This window comes from Pelobates fuscus, chromosome 8 (assembly GCF_036172605.1).
Source record: "Pelobates fuscus isolate aPelFus1 chromosome 8, aPelFus1.pri, whole genome shotgun sequence".
NCBI lineage: Eukaryota > Metazoa > Chordata > Amphibia > Anura > Pelobatidae > Pelobates > Pelobates fuscus.
This window is the reverse complement of record NC_086324.1, coordinates 111,861,430-111,884,242: the sequence shown is the minus strand read 5'-3', so window position 1 is coordinate 111,884,242 and position 22,813 is coordinate 111,861,430. Positions and strand designations below refer to the sequence as shown.

At 45.2% G+C, this 22,813-nt stretch overlaps 1 protein-coding gene across 1 annotated transcript in view; it reads left to right on the top strand.

The window, feature by feature from the left end:
* LOC134571702 (4-aminobutyrate aminotransferase, mitochondrial-like) overlaps positions 1-22,813 on the top strand; it is a 965,679-nt gene that overhangs the window by 388,184 nt on the left and 554,682 nt on the right. Inside the window, exon 8 of the mRNA XM_063430224.1 lies at positions 18,700-18,792. Coding sequence (XP_063286294.1) covers positions 18,700-18,792 — 93 coding nt within the window. The remainder of the gene's footprint in view (positions 1-18,699; positions 18,793-22,813) is intronic.

The window sequence follows — 22,813 nt, the reverse complement described above, 5'->3', positions numbered from 1 at the left end:
GTTAGCTGAGATGATCTATAATAACGTAAAAGAAAAGGAAAACAGAATATAAAAACAGTAGCTTATCAGGCTTTATGCTCTTTAGAAGCATGACTATGACAGCCAGGCTGCTGCAAAATCCCTATGGGTCTGATGCCTAAGGGTAGTGAGCCGCTTGGTCTGCGCCACTCTGTGTGTCGGTAGCACGTGAGTATAGTCCATAGGGCAGTTCAGCCGATGCCCAGGGATGGGAGGCTGGTAGCAGGTGGGTGCTTAAGTCTGTCTGCTGCTCTAAGAGAGAGATGGTCCCGCCGGACTCTGATTGCTAGACGCTGTGTCTTGAGGCCTTCCTGTTGTAAGCCGCATCTGACCGCCATGTGCTGTGCTCCCAGACCTCCAGTTGCTTGTGACCGGTCTCGCTTGGTACGGTACCTTCGCCTGGATGGGCTGGGATGTTTCCGCCATCTATGTGAGCGGTAGTGGGTGTGTGAGTAGTATCTTCGGCGTTTAGGTGCCGACTGTTTGCGCGTTCGCCTCTGTGGTGTCGAGTGGGGGATGCTTGGTGGTGGCCCAGCTCTGCGTACTCTGTCTTCAGAATGGATCAAAAAAGGCTTGGTTTGGCTTGTGGGAGTAGCAGGCAGGGTATGTGCCCGAGCAGATAGCTTCTCCCAGAATCGGGCAAATAAGCAGTCCAGAGCCTGTAGGAGTGGGTCCACGTGTGTCGGAGGAGGCTGAGGGAGGACTTCAGACACTTGCGTGGCGGCCATCTTGAGAGGTAGGCCTCAACCCTCCAACTGGTCAGTAATTTTTATGTTTCGTCGCTTAAGCCACTAGAGTGACCCAGTGGGGACCGGGATATCCCCCGCCGGTCCAAAGGGGGGGGGGGGAGATTGGGGGGGTCCTATGTTCCGCAATGCAGAGAGCCTGGGTCGCCTCAAGCGGAGAGAACGACCGCTTCTCCCGCCGAGAGCCCACAGGCCTTGAGTAGCTAGAGGCTGCAATAGTCGATTGGCTTACATGAGGTGACCCGGATTTCACTCCAAAGTCGCCCGGTGTGTACCCAGCATGGGTCCAGTACAGGTATGGCTGTAGATGGGGTTTTATCACCCTTAAAGTTGCTTTAATAGTTTTTCCTGGCTGGAGCTCCACTGATCTGCGACCATCCAGTATGGCTTCCAAGCCCCGCCCCCTAGGTAACATATTTAGGTCAAATTAGTATGAAGCTTGCAAATGTATCTGGGACACAACAGTGGGAGTATATATGTTGCTACACATACACATGTAGAGGCTTGTCATATACTCCAATGAATAAGATCACCTCTGTATTTAAATTAGGAGGTAGCTGTATTAAATATTCACAAATAATTCACAGTTAGTTTAGGGATAATTGTGTCTGTTGGGTATCTGAGGGATGAACCTCTCCCCTCTCCTCTTCCTCTCTCCTCCTTCAGTAGTTAAGATTTTGGCTAATATACTACTAATAAGGGGAGCTAATGAAAATTCCTTTTTCTTCCTTTGATTTCCCCAATCTTTATATATATATATTATTATTATTATTATTCTCTCTTTTATTAATGTTACAGCAAGAAATTTAAATACCCTATTGATCCTCAAGGGCTTTTAAAAAATGAACACTTCTCATCCCTGGTGTCAGAGTATCAGGGTACAGATCAAAATACAAAATACAGATATCACTCTGGGTCTAGTTGATTCGCCCTCCGCAAAGAGGGAAGTATTCCGAATCACACTAACTCGCCACCGCAAAGAGGGAAGTCAGTCCGGTAGGTATCCGGTAAAATAAACACTCCAATGCTCACTTTTTTGTGTTTCTCGGTCTGAACCTCCTTTTTTAATGATTCTTGGCGGTTGGTTAGTGCCTGCCTGAGCTATGCCCATGTATTTCGATTCAGAAAAAAAAAAAAACAAAACAATCTCTCTCTTCCGTCTCCTCAGTCTCTCTCAGCCCCTTGTGGCAATGGCGGCATCATCTCCAATCGTCTCCCCTCCTGGCGTGCGCGTGCGCGTCCTCACGTCATCACACCACCAAGGATATTTTTATCCTTTAACTTTTGTTTTCTATTATTTAAACTTTTAAAACCTTTTTTTTTCCCTATTAACAACTTTTTTTTTTTACTATTTAAAACATTTTTACAGTTAACCCCTAACTAGCCTAACAGTAAATCTCCCAATTCCCCCACTAACTTCTACCCACCCTAGCAAAATCAATAAATAATGTATTGTAAGGAACCCTGGCATCTCCTATACCCGTTCGTCATTTTCCTCCCGAACAGCCAGAGTATGAGTGATTATTTTTTTTTATTTTTATTTTTTTTAAATTCTTTATTTTTGTAGTGCAGTGAATAACATATGGCTTGTTATGCCCCAATAGCAATAAACAAGAGTGTAGGATACATAGTTTACATGCAAACAGGCATTACGTTTAAGATGCACAATGTTTTTTTTTTTTTTTTTTTTTTTTAAATAGGAATAACAGAAATATAAAATGTGGCGAAACCAACCTCGCCACTGGGCCCTGGAGAAGCCTGTTTGCTAGCCTCCTACCTACTGACTATGGCCCCTGGGTTATTTGGGGCATATTGTACTTTATATGGCGGCTACTGGCCCTTTAAGCACAGTGAATGGTATTTTATTGTACTGCTGCTGGCCCTTTAAGAACTGTCTGGGGACATATTGAGACTTTGGGTAACAATACCCTTTAAGACTATGGCCCCTGAAAACGTATGGACTTTTATTGGGTGTGTATGGCCCTTTAAGAACCGTCTGGGGACATCTTGTAACTTTGGTGAACAATGTCCCTTTAAGACTATGTCCCCAGACCTGTAAAATAACTTGCCCCTGGCTTTCCCCCACTTGGTTCAGTAAATAGGGCTTACTGAACCAAGTACCACACAGGCGGACCACCCAGAAGCTAAAGTGTGCAGGCAATTTACCTCCCAGACTGTGAGGTTACTGCAGGTTAATTGCACGTGGCGGCGGCCATCTTTGTTCAGTCGAACGCGGTCAGCGGTGTATGCTAAAGATTCTGTGGAACTGAAATCGGCTACACATTCTGCCGAACACCGCTGACCCTTACCTTCTCCCATACTGAACTTGCAGCTCCAGAGACTAAGTCCCGTTCGATACATAGTTTACATGCAAACAGGCATTACGTTTAAGATGCACAATGTTTTTTTTTTTTTTTTTTTTTTTAAATAGGAATAACAGAAATATAAAATGTGGCGAAACCAACCTCGCCACTGGGCCCTGGAGAAGCCTGTTTGCTAGCCTCCTACCTACTGACTATGGCCCCTGGGTTATTTGGGGCATATTGTACTTTATATGGCGGCTACTGGCCCTTTAAGCACAGTGAATGGTATTTTATTGTACTGCTGCTGGCCCTTTAAGAACTGTCTGGGGACATATTGAGACTTTGGGTAACAATACCCTTTAAGACTATGGCCCCTGAAAACGTATGGACTTTTATTGGGTGTGTATGGCCCTTTAAGAACCGTCTGGGGACATCTTGTAACTTTGGTGAACAATGTCCCTTTAAGACTATGTCCCCAGACCTGTAAAATAACTTGCCCCTGGCTTTCCCCCACTTGGTTCAGTAAATAGGGCTTACTGAACCAAGTACCACACAGGCGGACCACCCAGAAGCTAAAGTGTGCAGGCAATTTACCTCCCAGACTGTGAGGTTACTGCAGGTTAATTGCACGTGGCGGCGGCCATCTTTGTTCAGTCGAACGCGGTCAGCGGTGTATGCTAAAGATTCTGTGGAACTGAAATCGGCTACACATTCTGCCGAACACCGCTGACCCTTACCTTCTCCCATACTGAACTTGCAGCTCCAGAGACTAAGTCCCGTTCGAAATGGGACTTAGTCGTTTTTCGGCATGAAATTGACCGACCGCACAGCCCAAATCTATGGAACTGTTTTGGGCAGGAAAATGTGCTTGCGGTCGGTCATAAAGGGACCTCCAGCTAACTTTTGATCCACTGGAGGGATTTGGCTGATTTTTGGAAGGGTTTATGTTTAAAGTGTGCTGATTCTAAATATGTAGTTTTTGGGAAGATTGGATGTATGGATTTAAAGTTATAGCACATGTATAAAAACTGTAGTTTTCCTGGCTGTAATAATTATGTTAACTGGTTATCTGAGGGGAGGGGATGTGTGGGTTGTACCATGTATGTGATTGGTTATTTTATGCCTCCCCCTGGGTGTGGCCTGTAAGTGTACAAGTGTAATAAAAGCCAGGCTGGATGAGCCAGTCCAGAGTTCCTGTTTTACCCTCAAAGTGATGTGTCGTCTCATTATTGGGGGAAGGATTTATTGTATGCTGTTCCAGTTGACTGCTAGGAGTACAAGCCTATTCGTATGGTTCCTATTCAATGGTCTACAGCATTCATACGCTTGGGAGAATTTAAAGGTTTCTCGGATTCGGTGATTATGGTGTCTGCCAGAGTGCTTGGAGTCCTCAGGAAGCACTAGGAGCCTCCATTAACGGAGGTACCAAGTCGGGGTGCCAGGTGATCCGTTACATAAACAAGCTTATTTAGCGATCTCTCTAGATCACGGACCGTTAGATATGGGATTGAGTAGTAGAATACAAGAGGTAACAGAAAATAGCAGTAGGGGCAATCCGCACATTAACATTAAATGCAGTCAAGTAAGATAAGCTCCGTGAACAAACAGCCTCTTTTTTGTCTTAAGTAAAGGCAGACATAATAGTGTATATAGAAAAAGTTGATGTACAAGCTAGACATGTTATCTGGGTGCACGTTTTTCCGATAGAACAATATTTAGGTAGTTATATGAAACAGGAGAAATAATACGCTTAACAGTTAACAGTTTGCTTATATAGAATAACCCGCTTAGGTAAAGTCGCTTATAGTTATGCTGGTGATGCTTAAGGTTATATTAGGATTGAAGAGGTAACATTATACAATGTTCAGCAAGCTAATATGCAAGGTACATGCCTATCTAGCATTTTAAACAGATAAAACAAATAAGTGTGGTATCACTAGCAGAGAGGCACAACATAAGGGTTCTACTTAGGTAGTACGCTAGGCATATTAGTAAGATTAAGCTAGCATGAAGAAACCTGGATCCGAGTAGAGCATTGAAGAATGCAATGACACATATTTATTACAGTCCAGGCTTAGGATGCCCATGTGGGGCGATTTTGTGGGCGCTTCAACCAATACCCAGCACCGGTAAGTCCTGGGTGCCGTCCTTAACTGTCCCTCCAGTGTCTCGGCTTTGGGGGTCAGCTCTTAGGGTGCCTCGTGGAGCATGCAATCGCATGGTTACTTGTGCAGCGTTGTTCTTTGGGTTGGGTTGGGTCCTGCTGCGCAGCCTGTCGGAATTTTCGTCGGTAGTGGTAGACTTTTGCGGTGCTGGATTCGAGTTCCCGATTGGTTTAGGTTGTGGGTGGAAATGTGCGCCCAGTAAGCATGGCGCCGTTCTCCTTCTCAGGGCCCGCCGGTATCTTTGTTCCCGAACGGCCATCTTGGATGCTTGTGGTGTCTGCTTGTAGTAGTTGCGTCGTGCTGCAGGCCGTATCCACGAGCTCACCGTTCTTTCTACTTGGCTGCGACTAGCTCCTCTGCTATGCAGAGTTTTTCTGATGAGTGCGCAGAGCCGGTCAAATGTTTCCAGGGGGGACCTGGGTAGCTGGGCACAGGTGCTCCGCACTCTATGTCCTTGCTGGGCGGCCATCTTATTCGTGCCCTGTGTGCTTTTTCTCCCGGTATGTCGTGTGGCTGGTTCACTTGTTTTCCATCCTGGTCGTTTGTCACCAGTGGAGACCGGGATAACCCCCGCCGGTCCAAAGGGGGGGGGGGGTGAGTTGATGTAGCTTCGCTTAAGGGCTTCCGCGTCAGGGAGAGCGGCCGCCTCTCCCCGGCTGCAGTCCCAGTAGGCCGCATTCGAGTCTCCGCGCTCCTGCCCTCGACAGGCAACAGGGTGGTATCGTTGGGTTTGGGGGGACACCCCCGACGTGGGTGGCGCACCCCTGGGTGGCTTTGGGGCTATGTAGCCGCTGATTTCACCCCTGATTATGCCCGCTCGGCAGGAGCTCGAGTCAGACACGTCTGTAACGCTCGGTAGTCAGGCTCCGCCCCCCAGAGTATGAGTGATTATAACTCGCCATTTGGGAAATAAAGTAAGCAATTCTCCATACAAAATAACAGCTTCCCAAGTAGATTCTCCCAGTAAGCAGACAGGTACCCAAACATCAGCCAAGTGTTATGCCCCTCTTAAATTTTCTACAGACAATAGACAGACCGCAAACATTAACAATTATCCATCTCAACACGGAAGGATTACCAGCTCACATTAAAGATATCAAATCTCACTACGAGTTGACACTTGGATATGTTTTTATGTTTCACTGAAACTCCTCTCTCAGGCTCTTCTGTTGCTGAAAGTCTCTAGCTGGAGGGCTACAACCTGTTCAAACGCAACAGATACCTCTCGTTCACGAACCTTCCTGACATTGCAAGTAAAAGTGGCGGAGGTGTCACCTTGTATGTCAGAAACCATTTCAAGGCCTTTAAAATCACAATCATCACAATGTGACTGACTTGGAGTTCTTGGTTGTCAAACTGGAGTCCCCTGTAGAAGCTTTGATCACCGTTGTTTACAGGACTGTATTACAGTATTGGCTAATTTCTTAATAACCTGTTGGGCCTCTTGGAATCTTCGGAAAGAATGGATTGCCAACCTATTATTCTCTGTGGAGATTTTTAATGAAGATTTTCAGAGCAAAGAAGCCAATATCTGACCACCTTCACTCAACTGGTCTTCTTCACTTAAACTGGTCTGGGCAGCCACCACAGAAAAAAACACACTGTTGGATCACATTTATATCTCCAGATTGCAACACTGTCTCCAGTCTGGAGTACTGCACTGGTATTACAGCTATTATGATCCTGTGTATTGTGTTTTGAACAGTGGTTGTGAACACGCTCAGAGCCTGCATAAACAGGGCATGAGCGTTGCCAGGAAACAGTGATTGTAAACACGCTTAGAGCCCGCATAAACAGGGCATGAGTGTTGCCAGGAAACGGAGGACGTCAACACACTTCAAACCCACATAAATGGGGCTTGAGCGTTGAAAGAAAACAGTGGTTGTGAACACTGATTATCATCAAACAGCACTCAAACCACACAACAGTTACTCAAGCCACTCCACCCAGTTACTCCGCCCATTCCAGTTGTAGAATACTAGTGGAGGGAGGCAAGAACACTTCACACAATTTTCCCAGAAATTGTTGCTTTTCTAGTTATAGTAGATATAAGAAAAATAGAAAAATAAAGTTTTAAAACCAATCTCCCCTAGAAAAAATACAAATCCATAATAATAATAAAAAAATAAAAAATAATAATCATACATTAGAAAGGATCTTGGGAAAACCGAATCAAACAAGAATAATTTACCATAGATAAATCCCATGAATCCCTTGAAAAGAAGTAATTGAATTAAAGGAACCAAAACATATAGTGTATCACAATAATCTATATAGATAACGTTCCATCTCAAAGAGAACACACTTTTACAAACAACACAAAACAGGCAACTACTACTGCAGTTGTTCTGATATCAGTGGCCTGTCCCTGCAGGATTTGTAATGTAAACACAACCTTGCAGCATTCAGGTGGCCACTAGAGGTGCTCCCTGTGACAGTGCTGCACACAATGTGCAGCATTGATGTTCAGCGTCTCAACGCTCTGCATGGAGACACTGAAGTTCTCCATAGTGATACATTAATTCAATACATCTCAATGAGGAGATGCTGATTGGCGCAGCTTGGCTTTTTGCTGCACATTCATAATAACCTCTCACTGTTTTCCTATGTGGAAGCATTGGATTGTCTGATAACTAAGTTGATGATCTTAGCCAAGGAGGTGGAGCAGGGGTGAGGCTAGCTGCAAGCAGGCTTGACCTGCACTGAAAAAAGATGAGCAAATCACCTTTTTAATAGGGGTAAGGGGGTCAGGGCACCTAAACTGCACTTTTACAGGTTTGTAAACATGTTCCTTTAAGAAACTGTATGAATAGCATTCACATGCTATAACCAGTGGAGCAGGTTTAACACACTTTTGCACATTCTACATTTAATTTCTTACATTGTTTGGTATTATCCATAGTGATTATTAAGTTGTCTAACTTAATGCTGATTTGGACTATCAACATTCTTTGGAATATCCTCATATTGCAGCAATTCATTAAAAAATAATATATATATATATATATATATATATATATATATATCTATATCTATATATCTATCATTTTCTGCCAAGTGAAGCCAGCACTCAGAGACTTGTAAAAAATGAAAACAAGGTTTTAATCCATAGAACTTGTCAACGCTTCAGTTTACATCAGCAAATTTTCATTAGGGCATCGTTTGAGTCATTGAGTGCTTGCTTCATTTTGTAGATAGTATTTTTGTGCAGCTGGACTTTCAACCAAAAGGAAAGCAGGAATATATATATATATATATATATATATATATATATATATAGATATAGATATAGATATAGATATAGATATAGATATAGATATATATAGATATATATATATAGTAAGGTCATTTGGCCTGTATTTGTGGGAGGGGCTTAAGTTAACTCAACCCCCTATATAAGCTACACCCCTTACCTGACTCCTTACCGATCAAGGTCAGCGTCTGAATGCACTTCCGGTTCATCCAGTCGCCATTTTGGATTCTTCTGTTTCCCACAAGGTGTCCATAGCTGAGCTGGTTCCAGGAATCCCTCTGCAGATTTCCTTTGGAGCAGCTTCTGTATTTCCTATCGCCGCGGATCGCGTCCTAGTGACTGTGAAACAGTAAGTAGACCTAACCGTTACGCCGGGCAGCAAGGCCCACGGCATCAAATACGGTTCAGGTCCTCACTGTACTGTTTCACCCAGTTTAAATCTCCCGGTTTCAAACGTGTACACGGCCTCCTCTGCACATGTACCACACGTTTCCTTACTGGCATGCAGCACGGCTATTTTCACCAAAAAATACATTGGTACACACAGTTATACGGCCGTGCGGTCAGACGCACAACAAACTAATTTTCAACCATTACATAACTTTCCGGTTATAACGGTTCACCTTGGTACAGCACATATTTGCTATTTTCCTACTATCTGCCTGTTAGCCATATCACCCTGCTATTTAAAACCCCAGTCCGGTCCGGGCATACAAAACGCTGTTACAGGTTTTTTCCACATACTAAGATAAGCCCGATTGGTATTTTACTCATTTATAAAATACCCTCGTACATACAAACCCCATGTTGCCCGACGGACGAGGAACAAACCCCTGATACCTAGTCCTCACGGTTTCACTCATATATATAAAGTCGTACTTTAATGTTTCACTTTCCCACATACCTTTTAGCAGATGTATCAGAGGACAACATACACTCACGAACGGCCGGATCTACTTCCACGCCGGAACTACATACCCCATAATTCTTACACTCAAACTCATACTCAGGGGCGTACCTAGAGCATTTGGCACCCGGGGCGGATCCTCCTTATGGCACCCCCCCCCCCTAAAATGTAAAAAAACACCCAATTTTTTTTTACAATGAATGTAGCACTGAGCAGTGTTTGTGCTTCTAAATGTAAATGTAAATGTAAGCATGGGTTTTTGTATGGAAAATGTGTGAGTGAATGTAGGGGTGTGTAGTGTTGGCGTTTGAATGCAGGCATGCATTTGTGTGTAATGTTGGCAGTATAGGGCAGTGGTGTGGTTATATCAAAAACATGGTGATATTTTAAAGGTGTGTTTGTAGTGTTGTTTGAATGCAGTGGTGTGCTTGTGTGTAGTGTTGGCAAAATGCTAAGATGTATGCACATATACACATACACAAATATATACACACAATCAGACAACACATTTGCATATAATTCATACTAGCCACCCAGATTTCCTGTTCTGCGCTGGCTGACACCTCTAAACTTCGATCTTTGTATAGCAGATAACTCCTCTATTTGATATCCCTATGTGAGATTGCCATATTTAGATCTAAAGAGCACCCTAATTTAGCATATTTAAATATGGAAATCTCACATAAGAGCATACATTTAGGAAAATATCTACTAAACTGCTAAAAGATCAAAATGTAAAAGCCTTTTACTTAATTTTAATCTTTCAGTTGTTTAGTAGATAACTCCCGTATTTGTTATCCTTATGTGGGATTGACATATTTAAGGACACCAAATAAGGGAGCTATCTACTAAACACATACACATTTATATACACACAGACTTGTACATCTGTGGTTGTGTGTGTGTATATAAATACACACACAATCCCAGACATACACCTAATCACAGACACACAATCACAATAAACACACACTTAACGACAGAGATACACACACAAAAATCACATTCTTACACACATTTAGTAATTAAGATGTCCACCCAGCTTCCCTACCTTGCTCTTGGATCTTCCCCATGGTGATTAACGGTTGCTGCTGGGCGCTCTTCCTGCACATCTCACTTGTGCTCCCAGTAGTAATGACGATGCCATCTTATCCCAGCTGCCGGTTCACTGCAGGGCGCGCATTAACCTCACTGCCTCCCAGAATATATCTGTCCTTGTCCCTTGTGTAAAAAAATGTGTTTGTGACAGCGTATGTATGTGCATTGTGTGTGACTGCATATGTAATTTGTGAATGTGAGCCTGTGTGTAATGTGTCTATGTGACAGTAGGGGAACAGTTGTATGTGCCTGGGTGGGTCGGAGTAGATTGGGGTCTGGGACTTCGTGTGTGATATTGCATGGGGGAATAGGGCAGGGAGGGTGAGGGTATAATGGCACGGAGGGTGGGGGATATAGGGCAGGGGGGTGGGGTTATAATGGCAGGGGGATTATAGGGCAGGGGGGTATAGTAGTACCTTACCATTTAGGAGGGTGCAGGATCAGCAGGGTCTGTTTCACCATTTGGTGGCTGCTCTGGGGTTATAATGGCAGTGAGGTGGGGTATAGGGCAGGAGGGGTTGGAGTATAATGGCAGGGGGGTTATAATGGCAGTGAGGTGGGAGTATAGGGCAGGCGGTGTGGGGGTAAAGGGGTGGGAGTATAATGGCGGGGGGTATAGGGAGGGGGGTGTTATAATGGCAGGGAGGTGGGGGTATAGGGCAGGGGGATTATTATGGCAGGGGGGATTATAATGGCAGGGAGGGTGGGGGTATAATGGCCGTGTGGGGTATAGGGCAGGGAGGGTGGTGGTATAATGGCAGTGGGTATAGGGCGGGGGGTGGTGATATAATGTCAGGGGGGGTTTGGGCGGGGGTGATATAATGGCAGGGGGTATAGGGCAGGGAGGGTGGTGGTATAATGGCAGGGGGTATAGGGTAGGGGGGTGATATAATGGCAGGGGGGTATAGGGCAGGGAGGGTGGTGGTATAATGGCAGGGGGGTATAGGGCAGGGAGGGTGGTGGTATAATGGCAGGGGGGTACAGGGCAGGGAGGGTCGTGGTATAATGGCAGGGGGGTACAGGGCAGGGAGGGTGGCGGTATAATGGCAGGGGGGTATAGGGCAGGGGGGTGGTGATATAATGGCAGGGGGGTATAGGGCAGGTGGGGTGATATAATGGCAGGGGGTATAGGGCAGTGGGGGTGATATAATGGCAGGGGGTACAGGGCAGGGAGGGGGGTTATAATGGCAGGGGGTGGTGATATAATGGCAGGGGGTACAGGGCAGGGAGGGGGGTTATAATGGCAGGGGGTGGTGATATAATGGCAGGGGGGTACAGGGCAGGGAGGGGGGTTATAATGGCAGGGGGTGATTTAATGGCAGGGGGTATAGGGCAAGGGGGGTGGTGATATAATGGCAGGGGGTGATTTAATGGCAGGGGGGTATAGGGCGGGGTGGTGGTGATATAATGGCGGGGGGTGATTTAATGGCAGGGGGGTATAGGGCAGGGGGGGTGATATAATGGCAGGGGGGGTGATATAATGGCAGGGGGTGATATAATGGCAGGGGGGTACAGGACAGGGAGGGTGGCGGTATAATGGCAGGGGGGTATAGGGCAGGAGGGGTGGTGATATAATGGCAGGGGGGTATAGGGCAGGTGGGGTGATATAATGGCAGGGGGTATAGTGCAGGGAGGGGGGTTTTAATGGCAGGGGGTGGTGATATAATGGCAGGGGGTACAGGGCAGGGAGGGGGGTTATAATGGCAGGGGGTGGTGATATAATGGCAGGGGGTACAGGGCAGGGAGGGGGGTTATAATGGCAGGGGGGTGATTTAATGGCAGGGGGTATAGGGCAGGGGGTGGTGATATAATGGCAGGGGGGGTGATTTAATGGCAGGTGGGTATAGGGCAGGGGGGGTGATATAATGGCGGGGGGGTGATATAATGGCAGGGGGGTATAGGGCAGGTGGGGTGATATAATGGCAGGGGGTACAGGGCAGGGAGGGGGGTTTTAATGGCAGGGGGTGGTGATATAATGGCAGGGGGGTACAGGGCAGGGAGGGGGGTTATAATGGCAGGGGGTGGTGATATAATGGCAGGGGGGTACAGGGCAGGGAGGGGGATTATAATGGCAGGGGGTGGTGATATAATGGCAGGGGGTACAGGGCAGGGAGGGGGGTTATAATGGCAGGGGGGTGATTTAATGGCAGGGGGTATAGGGCAGGGGGGTGGTGATATAATGGCAGGGGGGGTGATTTAATGGCAGGGGGGGTGATATAATGGCAGGGGGGGTGATATAATGGCAGGGGGGTGATTGATTTAATGGCAGGGGGGGGTATAGGGCAGGGGTGGGGGTGATTTAATGGCAGGGGGGGGTATAGGGCAGGGGTGGGGGTGATTTAATGGCAGGGGGGTTATAATGGCAATGGGGTATAGGGCAGGGGGGGTATAATAGTTACTTACCATTTAGAAGGGTGCATGGGCAGCAGCTCCTTCCCAGGCAGGCAGCAGGTGCAGGGGATCTGTACAGAGTGACCGCGGGGGAGCAACCTGGTTCTGCTCCCCCTGCTGGTACACTCCGAAATAGCCTCCCTGCAGCTCAGTGTGAATCAGAACACAGGCTGGGAATCCCCTCCTTGTGCTCTGACTCACTGACTGAGCGCCGGTCTGCCGGAGCTGCGGGAGAGCAGGAGGTACAGAACCTGGCACCCCCTTGCTGAGTGGCACCCGGGGCGGACCGCCCCCCCCCGCCCCCCCCTTAGTACGCCACTGCTCATACTAAAGGTCACATAACGGTTAAATTTCTCCCATACCTGTTGGAGTGAGCATAGCAAACACCAGGCGGCTCAACAATTCCACGCCGGAACTACATTTCCCACAATTCCTCCATACAGACGCCCGATCACATCCCCCCTTTTTCATTTTCAATTAAAATTCACGCTGCCAGTGCAATCATAGCGCCGATCACATGATTCCCTTGTTCCAACCACATTTTTAAAAAACTCAATTTTGTTAAGTATACATAACACAGCTTCATATTGGTTATGATTAAACTTCATTTTAAATCCATTTGTCACACTTTTATCACTTCACAAATCATTCTGTACAAAATACATGCTGCACATAACCACAGCGCCACCTACAGGTTATTTTACAGTACAGCATTTATTCACATAAAGATGATACAATTACTCACAGACTTTCATATACACATCCTGACACTAACGTGTTTTTACATACGTCAGGAACAATCTCTCAACATACCACATACGGGCCATATGGCACGATTGTTCGTCATACCACTCAATAAAATTTTGACGATTGGCTTTACATTAAAAAATAAGTGGTTTATTTATTTTCATACGGTCTCCATCTATTCAGTTGCAGGTATCTACTGCCACCTAAACGGATTGTCTAGAAATCTTTAAATAGACCACCAGGTACGTACACCTGCTCACAGGTTATCCAAATCCTACCCCCATAAATAGATAAAGTACTGGCAGATAGGGTCTTAGGGGCCAATAACGTTGTATCTCCCTCTTGACATTATGCTTCGGTTTAGCGGTCCCGCGAGGCCAACACCCCGCCTCATACTCAGAGGCATACATCCCTCGAGCCACACGTGAGCTAGCCGCCTCGCATGTTTTATAGAGAGGGCCTCACCAGTCACTCCCTTTCCCTTTTTCTGATATTAATTCACAGAGAGGCCATCAATCGGCCACCACAATCAGTGGCCACATAAAAAACTCCATCGCGCCAACGCATAGATAGAGCCTCTCAAGCCACTTGGCACTAGCAGGGCCTCACCAGCCACCAACTGAGGAATAATCGTTTCGCCTTACGGCATAGCTAGCAAGCCAGTACTAAAACACCCGGTTCAAATAATAATAATTTTACTTTTATTTTTAGTTAAACATGTCTCATGCCAGTGGTGAAGGGCTATCGCTCCCTAGTTCCCCAGCTATGGGCGAGACACCTTCTCACAGGGGAGATATGACCAGTCCAGCGTCAATCAGATCCTGGACAATACCACGCATCACCACCGAGTTAAGGAGACGGCAAATTCCCTACCCTGCTACGGCAAGGAAAGCGGAATTATTTCGACTCCTTAACACATCAACGAATAACACGGAAGCAGGGGAAGGCCCCAGCACCACCAGATCGGGAGACATCCAGGCTATGCTGACCTCACTCATGAGCTCCATGGGCAAGGTCAACGACAGACTGGCTAACCTCGAGGCGGTGACCACAGCCCTTACCAAGGCAGGCCTTCCCGACACCGCTCAAACGACACCAGTCGTACCAGTGACCACGGGAAACGGTAACACTTCAGATACCCATGACGTTGATCCCGCACACACTATCCCAGCCCACATCAAGAAAGACATCCTGGAGGGCAAAGATGTCAACTTAGCATCCTTACTAATTGCCTCCCAGGATGTGGTAGAAAACAAAACCTACATGTATGATGAGGTATCGGTGGTGGTCAGATCTAAAGACTCCAGGTTGAACCGTAAACTGACCATCCCGGAATTTGTATTAGCATTTGGTATTTTCAGAGATGTTATGTGTGAAGTGTACCCTACTAGAAGAGAAGAATTCGACCGTTACATGCACAAGCTGGTGGACCTTGGTAACAAATACGGCGGGTCAGCCTTTTACGATTATCACAGGTCATTTTCCACCAAAGTGGCTGGCGCGTTTTCCCAGTATGGTACCCGTATCAATTGGAGCAGGCTAGACACAGAAATCTTCTGCAGACACTTTGCAGGGCTCAAGACACCGGCTTGTGTATCATGTTCTTCTACGACACACACCACAAATTTTTGTTCCAGCACTGCAGACGACCACAGCCAAGCTCCCAACACTGGCTACGCCGGAAAAACAGGAAGGAACGCCAGAGACAAGCTGGGCCGTCCTATAATTTTCTTCGGCAAATCACAAATTTGCAATAACTTTAATGGTGGCACATGTAGTTTCAGTGCATGTAGATTGTTGCACATTTGTTCTCAATGTTTCAGGGCACATGCCAAATCCATGTGCCCTAATAAAATGTATCCTAAACCCTACCTAACGTCTGTTAACATTGATGTTCTAGCAGCACTACTAGCCAACCACCCATCCAGACACCTGGTAGATTTTCTTGTTACAGGATTCAACGAAGGGTTCCACACAGGCATCCTACACATGCCCACTGGCCAACTAGAATGCCCAAATTTACAGTCGGCAAACCAGAACCCAACAGCAGTAGATACCCTAATAGCCCAAGAATTGGCAGAAGGGTTCGTGTTCGGTCCATTCTTAACCCCACCATTTACATCATGGCGTACAAACCCCATCGGGATTGTCACGGGTAAAACTTCCCTCAAGCAAAGACTCATTATTGATCTTTCAGCCCCTCATACCTCCCCTACCCCAAGTCTCAACTCCCTCATTCCCTCCGAGGAATTTTCCCTTCAATACGCCACCATCGATCACGCCATTACAGCCATCACACAGACTGGGGTTGGAGCTTGGTTAAGTAAAACAGACATTACGAATGCCTTCAAACTACTACCAATCCACCCTACACTCTGGCACCTACATGGTATTAAATGGGCAGACAAGTACTATTTCTTCTCCCGCTTAACCTTTGGGTCAAAAAGCAGCCCAAAGATTTTTGACACTTTCGCTGAAACCCTTTGCTGGTTACTTCTGAACATCTCAAGATGCCCCATGGTCATCCATTACCTCGACGACTTCCTAATGATAGAAGGGAACGAACTTCCGCCCAGCAGCCTCAAAGAAGCCCTTAATCTATTTCACCACTTGGGTGTCCCGGTATCCCTCAAGAAAACTGAAGGTCCTGACACCATCATAACATTTCTGGGGATACAACTGGATTCGGCATCCATGCAAGCAAGCTTACCACCCGACAAAGTCGACAACATCATCAATAGCATAAACCACTAAATTTTTCTGGGTACATGCAACCGTAAGGAACTCCAGTCCCTTATAGGTTCATTAAACTTCGCCATGCGCATCATCCCTCAAGGAAGGGCCTTCATATCCAGACTACTTTGTCTTTTTCCCCACTTTCAACACGAGAACCACAGACTGTCCATGGACCCACAAGCCACAGCAGACCTACAGATGTGGAGGAGGTTCTTGACCAGCTGGAACGGTAAAAGTCTGTTCCTCCCCGCCTTATCAGAGACGTCACCAACCGTATGGTCAGACGCAGCATCTAACAAAGGTTTTTCAGCCATCTTCGGTACCAAATGGCTTTGGGGCGCATGGCCAGAAGAAGTCCGTGACATTAAAGGGTTTTTCACAACCTCAGCCCTCTTTGAGATCTACCCTATCGTGGCAGCTGCGGTGGCATGGGGACATCAATGGTCAGGCTTGTCTGTTCGCTGTCACTCAGATAACCAAGCCACATGTCACATAATAAACAAAGGCCGTTCATCATCCCTTACAATTATGAGGTTTCTTAGAAGGCTCACGTGGTTGGCAGCATGTCACAACTTCTACTTGGTTTGCTTTCATGTACCAGGTATTAGTAATGTAGCAGCTGACAGCCTGTCTCGTTTTAAATTTCAGGACTTTCGTCAAGCACACCCGTCAGCAGCTCAAGCAGCCACAGTAGCACCCCCGTTCTCACAACTAACCATGGACTAGACATTATAATGGAGCATAGCAGGGATCTAGCCACATTAGCACTATCACACAACACTCAAGCGACATACAACAGAGCCTTCACACTGTATAATAGATTTCTGGCAGATCACAACATATCACAACCTTTTGTCATGTCATCTGTCATAGCTTTTGCTTCCTTTTGCCACCTCAAATTACACTTATCATATAACACAATTAAACTATATCTTACCGGCATACAACACCACATACTAACCATAAAACCTAACACACAGAGCTTCATGTCATCATACCAGGTAAAAATTATACTCAGAGGTATACAGAAATCCGTACCTCCACGACCACCACAACGCTTACCCATTGACATATAACTTTTCCAGTCATTATCCGACCTATTAGATTCCAGACCTTTCCACACTACCGCAAACACAGTCATTAAAACAGCCATGTATACAGCCTTCTACGGATTCCTCAGGCCAAGGGAGTTCACCACTGTCACAACTGACCAAAAAGATAGGTGCCTGCTACACAAACACCTTATAAAACATGGCGACCACTACATACTCTCTTTACCCCAATCAAAGACAAGCCAACATGCGCCCCCAGTAGAAATCACATATTACCCTACCCTAAACAAATGGTGTCCAGTAGCAGCCTTAGACTCCTATCTTCTCAACACCACAGCACTACCCTCACAACCATTATTCCAACTACAACACACAGTACTCACCACCACGGCATTCATGAGATATATACGATCCCTGCTAACAATGCTGGGTCTCAAACCTTCCCACTACTCTGGTCACTCATTTCGCATAGGAGCAGCCTCCACCGCATCCAGCGCAAACGTACCAGTACACGTCATCAAGGCATTGGGACGTTGGAAATCATCTGCCTATACTACATATATCCCCAAGCCAACACAAGAATTAAGAAATGCTTTTAAAGCCATATCTGGATAAATTGTATATATTGTTGACTGTAATAAATCTTTTGTTATTCATTTTTGCCCTCTTTATTTACAGGCCTACCGTATCGTCGGTATCGGCACACCACAACCGACTTGCTCTTTTATACTATTCCCATTTCTTACTGAAGTCTCACTTCTTATACAAGTACTTTGCCCCTTACACAAGTAGTAAGGCCATTTGGCCTGTATTTGTGGGAGGGGCTTAAGTTAACTCAACCCCCTATATAAGCTACACCCCTTACCTGACTCCTTACCGATCAAGGTCAGCGTCTGAATGCCCCTCCCACCCACTCCTCATTTCAACACTTTTCTCTTTCTTTTCTTTCCATTTTTCCTTTACTCTCATACTACTTGGTGGGCCCTCTTTATTTACAGGCCTACCGTATCGTCGGTATCGGCACACCACAACCGACTTGCTCTTTTATACTATTCCCATTTCTTACTGAAGTCTCACTTCTTATACAAGTACTTTGCCCCTTACACAAATATATATATATATATATATATATATATATATATATCTATATATCAATGTGTTGTCAAAATAATTATTTCCAATTCTGGAAGAAAGTATATGTTTGATAAATATGCTTGTTTTTTTATTTTTACACAGGGGATTATTGCAATAATATGAACAAACACTTTATTTATTTATTTTAGATCGGTCCTAAAGGCTTAAATCAAGTCATAACAATGTCCTGTGGCTCTTGCTCCAATGAAAATGCATTTAAGCTAATATTTATGTGGTACCGGGTAAGTACTTATTTATTATTTATGTATTTGTTTTTATGGATAGTATTGTATGTTATTGACATGTTGACATGTTTACTTATCAGAGCAAGTAAATCTGGTATACCTAATGTAACAAACAGGGGAGTGGGAGTAGGACTAGTACTAGGTAGCTGCAAACTGGAACAATAGGGATTCACTAAAACCTATATAGAAAACTGTCAGGAAGAAAAAAAAAAAAAAAAACACTCAGGAGGATAGTGCAAATAATCCAGGAGCTAGCTAGTATCAATGGCTCAGAAACCTCAATTCTTCCTGCATGTTTACTTATCAGTTCTTCATTTTTTATTTTTTTTATTGGTCATCCAAAAAATTACATACCACTATTTGTCAAAATATTACAGGACATTGTTTGTCCAAAATATTAAATTCAATATACCAACATCAGTAAACATATGTCTAAGTATTCACGAACATAAATTAAATCGCTTCGTGGTGTATAAGAAAGACCAGTTAGTGCAGTTTTCAAGTCCTGATCACTATGGGAATTGGCCTGCTAACCTCTGTTAACCTCTATTATTCTCACGGCTCCCCCAGGCTAGCTGAGGGTTGGACCGTAGAAGGATGCTCCTAGCGCTCACCAATGAACATCACCACCACACCAGGTACTATACTACTGCATACCCCACAAACCGCCTGAGCTTGGTTGGGGTCTCGCCGTCTCGTACCCACCCTGGACCTACGACAAGGCTCCAGGTTCCAGTGGGTGAACCTCTCTTTCCCCAGAGAGGGGAAATGTTACAGCTTAGTGGTATAATTTCATGTCTGTAAGACCCAGTCCCCCTCTTAATTTGTGTCGAGTTAGGGTGCGGTAAGCTAGTCGTGGGTGTTTGTTGCCCCATATAAACGCTGTGCTTGATCGCCTGAGAAGAAGGACTTTGGTAGGGCAATGTGGAGAACCTGGAGCAAAAATATAATTTTTGGTAAAGTATTCATTTTTAATATGTTTATTCTACTAATCCAGTTGAACTGGGATTTTGAGCTTTTGAGGTAGTTTACTTGGAAATTAGAGACTTGGTGGTATAAAGTTAATTCCTCTATTATTGGTGCCATAGAGGATATAGGGTCAGAGATCGTAAAAAGGCTGGTCATCCGCAAAGGAGAGACCTTGTATTCCCTTTGTTTGCTTAGTACTCCCTGAATGTGTGAATGATATCTAATACCCTGCAGGAAGGTTTCCAGGATTAGAATGAATAATAATAGGGACAGAGGGCACCCCTGTCTTGTGCCATTCCTTATTTGTACAGATTGAGAGAGTTGGCTGTTGATGCATAACTTGGCTGTGGTGCAAGAGTAAATGGCTTGTATCCCCTTTATCCAGTGGGGTCCAAATTCATATGCGCAGAGTATAACAGATAGTAGTGCCCGGTCCACCCTGTCAAATGCTTGCGTCAATTGCAAGGTTTATGCTATGATGTCTGGGGTGTGGATCAAATTAAGCAATTTATTAGTGTTATTTTTAGCTTTCCTGTGTGGCACAAATTTGGGGTAGTCTGGGTGTATAAGTAGTTGCAGCAATAGATGTAGGTGATTTGCTAATGTTTTCGTAAAAATCTTCAGATCAGTATTGATTAATGAGATCTGGTGGAAATTGCCACATACCATGGGGTCCTTTCCGGGCTTTGACAGGAGGGTGATGTGGGCTTTTAAAGCTGAATCAGGTAATGTGCTAGTTGTGGCCAGGTAGTTGAAAGCCTGGAGAAAGGGAGTGTAGGAAGGTCTTATAATATTTAGCTGTGGAGCCATAGCTTTTTCATATCAGTGTATTTTTTACCGCCAGTTTAAATTCCTCGTGAGTAATGGGTGTATCTAAGGTGCTGACGACATTGCTCAGTAAGGTTTGGTGTATTTGGTGGAAAGGGAGGTAGTTATCTCTACATCTGAGGGGGGTTACTCCCTTAAATTATATAAGGTAGAATAATTTGTATGGAACATGTCCATGATCTCTTGCAGTACTTGAGTGGTTTCTCCTGAGGATTTTTTTTTTTTTTTTAATCTTGGCAATAAAGGCGGCTTTTATAGATTTTTTTTTTTTTTTTAGGGCACTAGCTAGCATGCCACTACATTTTCCCCCTTGGGAGTAGAAGGGGAACTTAGGGAGAGGTATTTTGCATTTGGTTGGTATGTTTAGTTGTTGTGGAGCATTTGTCCACTAAATTTATGTGATTCCTCTTATTGTCTAATCTTTTTCGTTAATGTATCAATTTGGGCCTCTCTAACTTTCGTACGTCTGGAGGCCAAATCTATAAAAAGTCCCCGGATTACACACTTATGAGCCTCCCACATGATGACAGGGGTCACCGATGGGGTGCTATTTTCAGTGAAATAATGGTGCAAGGCTACTTTTACTTTGGATGCAATGTTTGGGTCATTTAGAAGCAAGTCATTTAGTTTCCATTGGAAGGATTTGATCAGAATAGATGGTATTCAAATGACATGGGACAGGGGCGCATGTTCCGGCCATGTGATACGGACGTATGAACATGATTGGACCAGGTGGAGAAATCTATATGGGAGAAAGGATAAGTCTATCCTGGAATACGTTCTAGTAGCGTGAGAGTAAAATGAGTAGTATCTCATATTTGGATGAGTCACTCGCCAGCAATCGCAAAGTTGTGATTGGTCGAGAATATGATGTATCTGTTGTTGTGCTAATAATTGATAGGTGCTTGTACCTGAGGTGGTGTCTAGTGTAGAGTCAAGGAAGATGTTGAGGTCACCACCCATGATTAAAATGCCTTCTGCAAAATTGTCTATTGAACATATGTATCCTCTTATTGATTCACATTGTTGTTTATTAGGTAAATATAGATTCACAAATGTCACCATATTATGACCTAAGAGTCCTTTAACCATCACCATTCTGCCATGGTCGAAACTTTCATGTTTAACATATGTAAACGGGACATGTGCAGCCATGGGCGTAGGAACCCCCAAAAATCTGGGGGGGGGGGATAGCATTTTTACTCGCCAGGTATATTCTTATTCCATAAACTAGGAGTTGTTTATTCCATTGTACAGCGCTACAGAATTTGCAGTCGCTATATACATGATTAAATAATACTCCCCCCTCCCTTGTCACTCTCTTTTTTCACCCCCCCTCCCTACTCTCTTCCTTCCCCCTCCCCTACCTCTATTGTAGCGTGGCCGAGCTCTGTATGGTCCGCGGGTACAGGGAGCTTTTGTTTCCTGTACCCGGCCAGACTAACAGGAAGTGCACACTCAGTGTGCACTTCCTGTTAGTCCGGCTGGGTACAGGAGACAGATGCTCCCTGTACCGGCGGACCATGCAGGGCTCGGCCACGCTACAATAGAGCGGGCGGTGCACCCTCATGGACGCACCAGCCCGGGCAAAGCTGCAGCCGCCTGAGGCTCTCTACAGAGCGCTCAGGCGGCTGCAGCATGAGGGGGGGGGCGGAGCTGTGGGGGATTTCCCCATAACCTGTCCCCCCCGCATGATTTGCTGGGGGGGATGAGTCCCCCACATCCCCCCTGGTTCCTACGCCCATGTGTGCAGCTATTAAGATGGCCACGTCCCGTGCCTTGACCGTGCCTTGAAATTACAAAAAAAAATATGAGTTTTGGAATTTACGGTTGTACAGTTTAGGAGCCAAATTTTTGAAGTGGGTTTCTTGCAAAAAGGCTACATCTGCTTTGAGTTTATTAAGTTCCGTAAGAGCTAGGGTGCGTATTTTTTTTTTTTTTAATTCTTTATTTTTTCTGTGCAAAGCATAACAATGTGCTTGTTATAGCCACAACAGCTGTGACAAGCCAGATAATAACAGTGTAATACATCATTGTGGCATACATGTGACAGCACAATTTTATAGTACATTAATGATAGCAAGCTACAACATCATAATAGTATTAACGAGCTTACACGTAACATGGAACATTTGACACTGTTGCACATAGAAGGCTTATCAATAAACTACAATCTTTGAGTTTGGATTCGAATATTGTTGAATGGGTAAGGCAGTGGCTG